Below are 12458 nucleotides of genomic sequence, written 5' to 3'. Positions count from 1 at the left end.
CCGCGACACCTACGGGAGCAGACTGAAGGGTGACGGAGAGTGAGAGAAGGTGGGGGGCGCTTCCCCGCCCATCCCTTCATCATTAGAAACCTCAGAGCATGAATTACCTCTCCAAAGTCATCGGCGAGAATTTACGACTGGTCAACAAAAGCACGTGACCCCACCTCCTCTTTCTCTCCGTTTCTCTCTCTCCTCCCTCACCTCACCCCTCACCTCCCCCATCACACACACACACACACACACACACCACCCCACCCCCATATTTGGACGGCGCATACATAGCTAAAAACGAAGTACAGTGCAACGCCATAATTCACTAATACATCATAAATCGTTGAAAGTACCCGCGTTATAACGACCAAGAGAAATCTAACAAATCAAGCGCCCCTTTAGTACTTAACTGTAAGACTGCAACTCTCTAAAACAACCTAAATGAGCTCTTACTTTGTAAACTCGTTCTCGGGGCGCTATCCAAATGGCCCTGACTATCAGCTACTAAATTATGGAGCCAGCAGCGGCGCAATGAACGGCGGGACGTACAGGGACTCGTCCTCCGCCACAATGCACCATGCGACGGGCTCTTATGGCTACAGCTACAATGGCATGGACCTGACCGTCACCAACCGGGGAGGGGGGAGCAGCAGCGCAGCCAACTCTGGAGGACACTTCGGAGGCGGCTCAGTGGTCGGGGACTCCCGTGGCTTCGGCTCCCTGGCCACGGACAGGGGCTTCAGAGAGCCATCCGGCTGTTCCCTTGCCTCCGCCACAGACTCCCTCCTGTCATCCGGTGGTGGGGACACCAAGCTGAGCGCTCAGAGCTCTTCTCCACGCTCGGAGCAACCAGGAAGCGGTAATCTCAGCTCTCCAAATCTGTCCTCCAACTCCTCTGGTGGCAGCGGTGGCGGAGGCACGATACAGCACTTCACAGAGCTGGACGATGCGTCGCCAGAGACCGACGAGTTGCACCACAAACAGGACGCCGGCCACGGCAGCAACCCACCCTCCAGGACCGGACACCCGCAGCCCCAACAGAAGCAGGAGGGCGGCGCGGCGGGATCAGCCGCTGGCAGCACGACGGGTAGCGAGGCTCAGACTCCACAGATATTCCCCTGGATGAGAAAGCTGCACATTAGCCATGGTACATGCTGCTCCCCTGTTTACAACATGTATCACAGAGCTTTCACAACGCTTCTTAAACAAATTCTAGTCTAGTCTGGATATTTTCACAAAAGGGGCTCGTGACAGTTTAGTTGTTGTGGAAGCTACACGGAAAACTACGGTGCCCGAGCCTCTTTGTATACCCTTCAAAGATTCAGCAGGACTCGGTTGTTATGGCAGTGATACGATTTGAGTAAAATGTCTGTTTGACTATAGCTGAAAGACACTTTATTAGTCAAGATTCATGGTTTTGTCTACACCCCACTATGTATTTTTTCATCTGCGTAATGTAATATTTTGATGGCTGTTAAAAGTAAGACAGAGGGGTATTTGAGTCTGATAGAAAATTTATAACGTGTTATTTTGCCTCGTGGTTTTATGCATATAGGATTTTTGAATTTTTATATTGTTAGTAAACAGGGCAGTTGGCCACTCTCCGGTTAACTCTCGAAAGTTTGGTGTCGGTGTTTTTTCAGGGCATCAGGGGCCAATACGTTCTACATTTCCCTCCAGTTGAAGCCTGTCACGCCAGGGTTGCCTCCTCTGCCTTTTCTCCCTCTTTTTTATTTTAGAAAATTCCACAAAAGCGTCATAAATCAGTCATGGGGAGAAGCGAGCCGGGGAGCAAAACCTAGCAGGCTGAGCAGCACAGACAGAGCCGGGTGGCGAGGGAGGGGGTGGGGGGGGACAAGAAAGAGAGGCCATGACGGCTTTGGAAGCTCTTGCTCCTTTGACAAGTGAAGCGTTTTTACGTGTGGGAACTTTATTAGGGAGGTGATGCAGGGGACGGGGCAATAAAACCCTGAAGGGAGCTGGACAGAGGGGGAAGTGGGAATATAGAGGGTAGCAGTGGAAAAGAAAACAATGAAATTGCAGGAGTAAAATGTGGGAAAGAAGACCACTGTTGGTTCAAATAAAACTAGGTGAAAGCCTTCTCTCTCTCTCTCTCTCTCTCTCTCTCTCTGTGTGTGTGTGTGTGTGTGTGTAGTCTATAGACGCAGTAGGTGCCTGAATCTAAAGCAGTATAACGGTAGCTGTCTATCCAATTGTATTTTACAGTGTACTTGGTTGCATTATAATGTTCATAGTACTGTTTCTGCTCATTTCCAACCATCCAGCGGTTCATGTCACGTTTTGCATTCTGTCCGCTCCAAACCTTCAGATATGACGGGCCCCGACGGGAAACGGGCGCGGACGGCGTACACCCGCTACCAGACTCTAGAACTGGAAAAAGAGTTCCACTTCAACCGGTACCTCACGAGGCGGCGGAGGATCGAGATCGCGCATTCGCTCTGTCTCACGGAGAGGCAAATCAAAATCTGGTTCCAGAACCGGAGGATGAAATGGAAGAAGGACAACAAACTGAAAAACATGAGCCTCGCCACCGGCAGCGCCTTCCAGCCATGAAATATTCACCCACGAAAATAAAAATAAATGAATAATTTAAAAAGGCCGAGGTTAATGCCATGCACAGATATCCCAGGAGAGAAATGAAAGACAAAACAAGAGAAAAAAAGAAAGAAAAACAACAGAAGCCAGTAGAGAGTGGAATAAAAGAAGATATTTATCCCGCAGATTCCAGCTCTACATTTCAAAAACACTTCCGGTCATCTACCAAGTACTGTTCAACAGCGCAGCACTTTTTATTTGTTCTATGTGTTGGTCTTTGGTGTTTTAGGTCATTGCAAAAAAAAAAAGACTGTGGTACTTGCTCTTGTAAAAAAAAACATGGTGTTCTTGTATGTTCTTGTCGTTTTCAAAATTGCTGTCTGGAAGAAAGGAGTCAAGGATAAGTATGCTACCTAACATTTCTACCTACATCCTATCTTACAACCTTGCTACCTATATGCTACCTGTTGCCCGAGGTATAAGTGTCGTCTTATGTGTCAAGTGCGATGTATTGAATTTGACAGTGCTTTGGAGAAAATTTCGCATGTGAACTCTTGTTCCAAGTTATTTACTACAAATTACATATGTATAGTTCACCCTCCACCCCCACCCCTTCCTCACATTCGTGTCAATTACTTTTCATTGAGGCAATTTTCCAATTTAATTGAGGAATTGAAAGTGTGTGGGTGTAAAAACAGACTAGACACCTGCCTACTTCTCCGTAATCACTCATAATGTTGTGCATAACTCTATTATTCAAAAAGTGTATCTGCATATTATTGTTGTCGTAGGCTAATTGTTGAATTCATGTTCAAGAAGGGATGTATATAGATATTGACATTTTTAAATGTACCCAGTTTGTAGTTGCAGTGTGTGTGTGTGTGTGTGTGTAGGTATGTGTTTGGGTGTATGGGTGTGTGAGATTGCTTGTGTGTGTGCGCATGAAAGGGGGAATGGCTACCGTCCTGTGAGGCCCGTGAGCTTTCTGCCAGTTAGCTTTTTGTATTTGTTTGTAACTTGGAGTAAAAGAGACAATGAATAAATAAATAAATAAATAAATAAATAAACAAATAAATATTAAAATAATGTTCTTGATACTTGCCATCTAAACCAGAGACATGTCTAGCTGTACCGGTACCAAAGTGCAATACCAATGCCTGAGCAGGGTCTGGAAACAACTGCAGTGATAGGGCCTAAAGCTTTAGAAACCTTCCGCCAAGTTTTGACAAATTGTTTGTGCAGGAAACCATTATAAATGGTCATATTTCATACTTAAATCTGTGTCCAGAGTTATCAGTCAGATAACGTTCGATGTGAACTGGCAAATCAGTCTGCTAACTGAGAAAATGTGCAAATGCAGTCGTACGCAAGCTGTAGGCCGAGGTGGGTATGGACAATGTGAGTCTGAGTATTTTCGCTAAACCTGATGCAAAACGAGTTCAATACCTGTAATTTTATTAAACGAATGAACACAGCAAACATTCACTCCATCTTCTCTCTCTCAGGCCTCACTCCAGCGCCACTGAGCACCAACTTTTCCAAGATGACAACCTGAGGGACCTCCAGAGCGTCACTCTACCGAGCTCACAACTGCATAAACTGGCTAAAGACAGTCACACATAAACCCGCTCAAAGAGCCACACACGCATATGAGTTCATCTCTGCGGACCAAGCCTGACAAAATGTGGCGGACAAATTACCCACTTTACTCTAACTGCCTCCCTCTCCGACCCAGCGGCGGCGACATGCGGCCAAATCAGGTTACTATTTCCCGGTTTCCATCCGTAAACAACCAAGTGAACTTTTAAACTCACCGAATGATGCTCTTGCAGCTTCCCTGTTTCTGAGCTGATGGAATGAGGGTGGTGCGGTGGGCCTGGGGGGGCTCTCGGAGGTCCTGCTCCGAGCCTCATCTAGACACAACCACTATCTCCTGCCTCCTCTGTGTGTATGTGTGCCGAGATATATTTTAAAGCTACCCCTTCTGCTTTGGGCCAAACTATAAAAAGAAGGCAGCTTTGACATTTACATGTCAAACGGATGAGGGTTTTTATCTCCAAGTTGGATCGTAAAGATTGTGCCTGGCCTCAGACTGATACCTCTCACTGGCTCTCCTTTGGTCACGTGGAGTCCATAAAGTTAGTTTTATGGTTTGGGGGAGTTGACAATGTACTATATATTTCACATTTAGAAAGCAAGTGACGGTTTAACGGCTTCGCGGGGATCCTAAAGGGGTCAGTAAAGTAGAGACAAAGCGGAGAGGGAGGGAGTGGAAAGGGTGTGAGAAAGAGAGCAGGCCACTACGGCTGCTGGATAGTGCTCCCGTTCATACGTGGAATCCGGCGAGCTCCAGCCGGGTGCCGGTCTGGACGCCTGGAGAAACCGACTGAGCTACCACACAGTAAGTAGAAGACTTCCTGTGGATGGATGGGGGGTGGGGGGTGGGGGTGGAGGGGAGGAGGGGGTGAAGGCTGTGTATTGTGTCATCCCAAAGTGTCGCTGTATTAAAACTGGCGTGTTTGAGATATTTGGGAATTGTAGTTCTGACTGGACATGACCGTGCGACGGCGGCGGCGTCAAAGAAGAAGCTCGAGTGAGCCTCCATATGTGCATGTGCTTGTGTGTGCGTTTTACTTGCGTGGTAATGATGATGGCGCACAGGAGGCTGGCTGTATGTGGTGCTCAGTGTGAAGAGTGGCTGGCAGTAATCAGAGAAGAGTTTACATTCATAAAGTGGTTGTATCAGTGTGTGCATGCGTGTGGTCTCAGGCTGCTGGATTTCGCTGTCAGTGTGTGTGTGTGTGTGTGTGTGTGTGTGTTTGTGTGTAGACTAGAGGTTAGCAAAGTAAAAATAGTGAGATTTGGGTAAATAATATTAAGTTTAAGTTTCACCATCAGGTTGTTCCTCGGATTTTAGTACGTGTTGTTGGAGTTTGAATAATAGGCTACCTCCAGTGAGAGGCCGGTAAATCGACCCTCAGAAAAAGTTGTGAAAGTTCTAAGAGCTTCCATGTCCCGTTTTCCTTTTACGCAGAGGAAAAAGGCTTTCCAGAAAGAAGAGTTGTAAAAATGTCCATACTTGCTTTTGGCCTAGAAGCAATAGACAAGGACACACACACAAACACACACACACACACACACACACACACACATACACAGAGCGCATTCACACCCAGGGAGAGTGCAAGAGAGAGTGCCTGATAAACGTCCTTGGGTACAAGAAAATCTTTGTCCGTCCCTCGCCCTTGTGTTTTCCAGGCAGGATGGGTGTGCGTGAAAAAAGCACAGTGAATACAAACATTCCCAAGGCTCACGATCAGAGTCCTTGCCGGTGATTTTATGTCAGAGCTTTGACCTGACTTGCTCGAAACACAGATACCCGCGCGCGCACACATTGGACGGCCTACATGCTCAGCTCCAGCAATTTTCCTTTGCTCAGAAATAAAAGTTCTTTAATTAAACACAAACGAGGATCGAAACTCCCAGTCACTAACAATAACAAAGATTACAAGGCTGTTGTGGTAAATGTATTATATCCATTGAGTTTAATGAAAGCAGGGAACAAACACTGAACCAAGTCATGTTGAAATTATTGACACAACAGCACACGCCGAGCTGAGCACTGTTCATTATTAATGGGAGCAATACTGATGAGGCTAGGGACACACCATCTCCTAAACAACCTAATAGGCTTGTGAGCCAATAGTTGCTATCTAAAACAGGTTGGCCCAGTTCAAAACATAAGCCCCATTACAGTCCTAATACATTCTGTATGTGTGAACACAGGGAATTACGACGATTATAATGTAATGATAATGGATTATTATTATTATTATTATTATTATTATTATTATTATTATTATTATTATTATTGTTGTTGTTGTTGTTGTTGTTGTTGTTGTTGTTGTTGTTGTTGTTGTTGTTGTTGTTGTTGTTGTTAGGGTTACAAATAATAATAATTTTCAATAATTATTAAATCAACACAAAACAATAGCAGTCCAATGCAATTGTTTCCAAAACAGGCTGCAACTGCTCGTTAATAAAAACACGCCAATTACCCCATTGTGACGTTTTGAAACAGCAGTGGGGTTTTATGGCTAGAACGCGGATGCTATCTCTTTATTTTGAACTGAAGCTGTCAAGCCGCCAGGCCACCAATCACGACTTCCTCTGGCTTGCACGTGCGTCCCTTACACGTTAGACCTATAGGATAAATTGTTTAATGTCTCGGACTCTTAACCTACCGGCAATCTCAGAAAGCCCGCGGAGTTTCAGGGTTTAAAGAAAGGTAAAATATTTGCAACCCATCTGCCCGACCCCCTTTTAGTAGACCATCTACGAAGCAGTTACGTCACAATAAATTAACAGAGTCCAGTGTGTGATTGTTGGCATGACAGCCTTAAGTAGTCGACAGATGCAAAACATAGAGAGAGCTACAGTTCAAAGCAGTGGATCCGTATTTTTGAAGGAAGCAGCGGTTTGTTGACGTATTTAATTTTGAGTTGAAATGCGGATATTTGTTTGATTTTGTTTAATGAAGTTCAAATAAGTGCAAATTGTCGTTTTGTTTTTTGTGTTACCAAAATAACTCTCGCAAATGAAATGTCCTCTATTATTTGTGGAGATATAAGATATATAAGATATCTACAGTCTGTGCTTCCAGTATTTCTACTGAGGCCCAGGTACTGCATGTATGGGTGTCTTTCTCGACGCACAGTTAATCCACAGTCCTTTGCTCTGCGCTAATGAGGAAGGATTTTGCTTTCGAAGTCCTTCTCCGCTGTCAAACTCTCATCCATTATGTTCATTTGATCCAATGCATTTCCAGGCTGGGGATTCCTTGCGCTGGCCTCCGCCTTCACAATGATTTTTCACCTTCTTCACAAGACGTTTCTCAGAGTCATGTTGGGGATGCCATAAATTATTTGCACACCAGTGGGGAACGCGACAGAGGAGCGGCTTCTTCTCCGGAAAGTTTTCTTCTCTGGTAAATAATAGAAAATAAATTAATTTCATCCCAACAGATAAAACTATTAGTTTTTCTTGAATAAAACAATAAAAAGTCAGATTCGGATACTTGTAAGAACAAAAATCTCCCTTATTATAATATATGATAGTGGCAGGTCATCCGTTCTGTATAAATTAAAAAATTATTTGCCCATAATAGCAACACGAACTGTTTGAGAGAAAAAAAAATTCTTAAAATCACGTTATCCTGAGCTTTAAGCTGTTCTACTTATTTTTATATTTGGTTACTGATGATCCTAAAGTTGACGGGACTTATTACAGTATTGTTATTATTGTTGTTATATTATTTTTGTAGTAGTGCTGAAAATGATAACAATCACAACATTTATAATAATAGTATTTTTTGTGGCTTAATTTCTCCGTCGTGACAAAAATGTGTTACAATATGTGGCGTGTGTGTGTGTGTGTGTGGATGTGTCTTCTGGGGGTGGGCCTTGGAAGAAGTTTAAGTTCAGTAAACAGGAAGGCGGAAAAATTCCCTATTTCATTTTTCATCAACTTCCTTCTGTTAACGATGATTAGAGCCCCCACCTCACCTACCCCCTACCCACCTAGAAGACATCCTCAGTCACACACACATAGGCATACACGTGACACAAAAGAAGTGCAGTGCCGCGTTTTGACATGGGAAGAGGCTGCAGCGGCTCTGCATGGCCTCTTTTGTATTTTGCTGTGTGTCATTGTCATCTGTTTCCCGTTTATGTACTCAGGGTAGCTCCAGCCTGCCGAGCCACTTCTCTTCCCCATTATCTGTACAGTATGTATTATGGTGTATTATGTGTGCGGGCTTTGCTGCTCCTTTGAACCTGTCAGGAGGCGCTGAGCTGGGCCCATGGCCTCTGTGTTGGTGATGATGAGTGGGGTGAGTAAATACTCAGACTTGCCCGTTTTTTTCATGGCAAAGGTGTGTGCTTTTCTGAGTGCGAGAGATTCGTGGGCTTGGAATGGGAAAAAGTGGAGTGGGTTTTGTAGTGTTTGGTGGATTTGTTGGCAGGGCTCGAGACAGCTGGGGGACTGAGGCGCTTATCTGGTGCCTTTTATGCTTTCTGCCACAATTTGATCTTTTCACGCGATTCCTTTAAATTTGGATTAATTTCTGCGCTGTTATATTCCCACAGGAGCCCTTTTTGTGTAACTACACACACGTACATATGCACACGCACACACACACTGGGTGAGAGAGAAAACGAGAGAGAAACTCGCACTCATGAGCGCGCTGCTTGTGATTGCTTTACCTTTAAATCGGCATTTGCGGAGCGTTAATGTGTTCCTGCATAGTGATAAGGGTGAACGGCGCGGCCATGCTTCATGAATAATGCACGAGCAGGAGTCAGCGAGAGGTCAGCAGACAAGCTCGAACCGCGCGCAGCACGAGGACACGGCGGCGCAGGCGCGGTAGAGGGAGCAGCGCTGCACTGCCCTTCATACGCGTGTGTTTACTTCACCAACACTGGGGAAAGGAATTAACAGCTGTCCGGGGTGATTTATCTGTCACTGTTTCCCATTTCCTCCTCAGAAGGGAGGGAAGTTTATCTCATACAAACGAAAACTTCCACACACGCACATAAGCATAGACAGACAGACAGACAGACAGATAGACAGATATAGATTTTCTCCCTTAGCCTACACGTATACCTTTATTTACCGCTGCTGAACGTAAAGGAAAACAAGCATTTTATTTTGAACCGTATTTCGGATAGCCTATGTTTGCGTTTATTTGTGGTTCTTTTTGAATGTGGAACAAAAGCTTTGTTTGTCCCGGCTAAGCATTTTGACAGGTCATCAACCATGCAAATATTTAAAGTTACCGAATGTAGGGGAGGGTATTGTGTGTGTGTGTGTGTGTGTGTGTGTGTTCACTATAAATTTTGTCGATTTTATTGCCAATATTGCCATTTTGTTACCTTGCAAGGTAATAGTCCCTCAGCAAAAAGGGCAATACGTAACTGTAACTGACTCAGGATGTGGGCCATGAAAGCAAAGAGAGTAGTTTTATTTTATCTATGCGTCTCTCCTTGTTCTTCTACCCTCTGTGAGGGCAAGGCCAGGCAATGCTTTTGCCGAGCAATCACAACAATATGCGTCTGCGGATGTTAGGGGTTTTGCTCAGTTCTGAAGAGATCAACTTTACTTTACTTAACAACTTTATCATCATCAACAGCGTCTTCATGACGGATAAATCTCTCCAATCAGCCAGAGGGAGAATCACCAAGGCTTTTATACTTCAGCGTTATCAAAAATCATTGAAGTTAAGTGGACGTTGCCAATTGATTACACTGTAGTACTTAGCTTTTGTTTTTACATAATTTAATTTAGACTGATACAATTTATTTGAAATGCTAGCTTTTGTTAACCAAACTACATTTGTTGCATTTCTTTAATGTAGTTCAACTCTTGTGTCTCGCGCCCAATAATTTTCTATGTAGCTGTGCTTTTAAATTATCTTTCTTATTGAATAAGGTGCTGTTGTATTCAGCAGCAGCCGCTCTGGGACGTTTTTCCTTCCCAAAACGAGAACGAGGGCGATTCAGTTCAGTTCAGTTCACTGTAATGCACAGCTCTATGGCCTCAATCGGTGCTGGAGGACTATATTTCACCGGAGGGTGCAGCTCTCCTACGTCGCCACCAGAGCCCGCTTCAGACCAAGAGTACAGCATGCACCGAGCCGAGTTCCCCCGCTAGTCCGTCTGTACTCCTACCTCCGTCGTTGCACTCGCCCTGCTGCCTGTTTGATTGCTAACCGCCGATAACCTGTAACAACCTCCCCCTCCCTCCGCCCGCTAAAATACACAACTGTCAGACCTGTCGCCGTCCGCTGAAGATGAGTGATGGTGAGTTCACGGACACACATGATTATGTGTGAATTGCCTAAAGATAAAAACGCCCTTTTAGTGAGGCGCAGTTGGTAACAGTTAGCCTCCTTTGGTTGTTTGTGTTGTTGCTTATTTCGAAGAAAACTGAGTTAAGAACACACAGCTGAAAAGCAAGAGAGCTGAAACACACTGTCAGGCTTGGTCTCTCTCATTTACCCCGGTATTTCTGCCTAAGGCCAGACGAGGACCACGACGATTCCAGGGTTATTATCAAGAGAAAAGTCTGCCTAGATGTCCAAGCTACCAACTGGTCCAAAGCGCTGAGTTCATGGAGTTGAAGGGTCAAAAGTTCACCGACGTGCGTGAGTTCCGCCCTGGCCTCCCCTCACTCACTCCACTCCAGACCAATTGCACTATGTCAAAGGCAAAAAAGTTGGAGAATGGGGGAGGGAGGGAGAGTACGAGGAGCAGAGGTATGGAAGGGGAACAGATGAGAGAAATGATAGCAGGAGGCAAAGAAGAGGTGAAGTCCTGACCTTCCCTTCCTGTCTCTGGTAACAAAAGCAGAGCCCCTCCTGTACACAGAAAGACAGAGAGAGAGAGAGATGAAGGGGAAGAAAGGCAGGAAAAATGGAGCGGTTGGAGGTGGTGGTGGTGCAGCGGAACGTGTCCAGAGACACAGAGGCGAGTGTTTTTTGAACAATGTGTGGGATACAGGTGTTTGGCTACACATTGTATTCACACTGACTAACATTTGTTTCCTATAGGATTATCATTGTCTTCTGATATTTCAGCCATTAACACTTTTATATTTACAGTTAACTACAGTTGTTGCTCTGCTCCAAACCTGTTTACAATTATAAATATCCAAAGCAAAAACATAAAATAAACCTATCCCTTATTTCTACCTACTAGAAGCTACCAACATTAATTGTTGGTGTGTATGTCTACCTCTTGATCTCTGTGATTAAATAAATTATTGTAGCTATTATTGTAGCTGCACACACATAATATTAATTGCAAAGTTATAATGGTATGCCATAGAAACAGTAAACACTATTATGACTCTAGTACTGTGTGTTTGTAACCAAAATAGAAAGTGAAGTGGCGGTTTTATGCTTGGAGCTCACAGCTGTTTATATAACTGGTTTTGCAAAGCATAGCTCTTCCTCTCTCCACCCTTATCAACAAACCCCTGTCAAAAATAAACTCTTATCTCTTTCACCATCCCTAAATTATTACTCTGCTTATTTATGTCCCAGTGAGAGATTAATGTCAGCCACCGTTTACTAGGCCAACCTCCAACTCTTCTCCATCGACACCCTTTCTTTCGTTCGTACTCTCTTTCAATTAAATATTTCTCAAAAAGCCTACACCAAGTGAGAACATATGGAAACAAAGAAAATGTGTTTAAATAAGCCATGGCCCTGTAATCCGTTAGATTTGTCACATTTCAACCCACAATTATTCATCATCTTTCATTTTATTTAATTTGATTTATGACGTAAACCTATTAACTCTGGGCAGCATGTCCTGCCTGACCCAGTTTCCCCCTCATATACTAAAAATGTAAGGAGGGAATAATGAGGTTATGATTCCGTCATTGTCCTGGGTTCATCCTGAGTTCATCAAATGAATTTCTCTCTGTCTTCATATATATAAACATATACATACACATATATATGTATATGTATATGTATGTATGGATATTTGTTTTAGCCATATGCTGTATTTATTTGTGTTCATTTATTTATATCCTACACTAATCAGCTTGTTATTGATAGGATGTGGAAATGTAAGAGGGAATTTTGAGTAACTGGTAAGGAGAAGTGTACATATGGCTGCCATTAACTCGGTTTGCAGTGGATTAACATCAATACAAATCCACCTGATAGTCTACTCTGATACCTATGTGTCCATAAAAAGTTTTTTAGTTTGTTGCTACCAATGTTCACGTGTGGGAAACTGGAGTGACCTCACAGTTACGCTATGGCTTTGCTTCTTAGCTCGCATAGTGTGCCATTTATATTTATTCCAACAACAAAAGGAAAAGAAGAAATGATCCTAGAA

The 12458-nt window shown here is 44.0% G+C and overlaps 1 protein-coding gene across 1 annotated transcript; it reads left to right on the top strand.

Annotated features, from left to right (window-relative positions):
• Nucleotides 1–277: 277 nt before the first annotated feature.
• hoxb5a (homeobox B5a) lies at nucleotides 278–2812 on the top strand. The gene is made up of 2 exons (XM_029507661.1): nucleotides 278–1138; nucleotides 2321–2812. Exons 1-2 carry the CDS (start codon nucleotides 433–435, stop codon nucleotides 2563–2565), a joined length of 951 nt encoding a protein of 316 aa, XP_029363521.1. The 5' UTR covers nucleotides 278–432; the 3' UTR covers nucleotides 2566–2812.
• The last annotated feature ends 9646 nt before the right edge of the window (nucleotides 2813–12458 follow it).

This window comes from Echeneis naucrates, chromosome 8 (genome assembly GCF_900963305.1).
Source record: "Echeneis naucrates chromosome 8, fEcheNa1.1, whole genome shotgun sequence".
Taxonomy (NCBI): domain Eukaryota; kingdom Metazoa; phylum Chordata; class Actinopteri; order Carangiformes; family Echeneidae; genus Echeneis; species Echeneis naucrates.
Note: the sequence above shows the minus strand (reverse complement) of the source record. Positions and strands in the feature narration are given on the sequence as shown.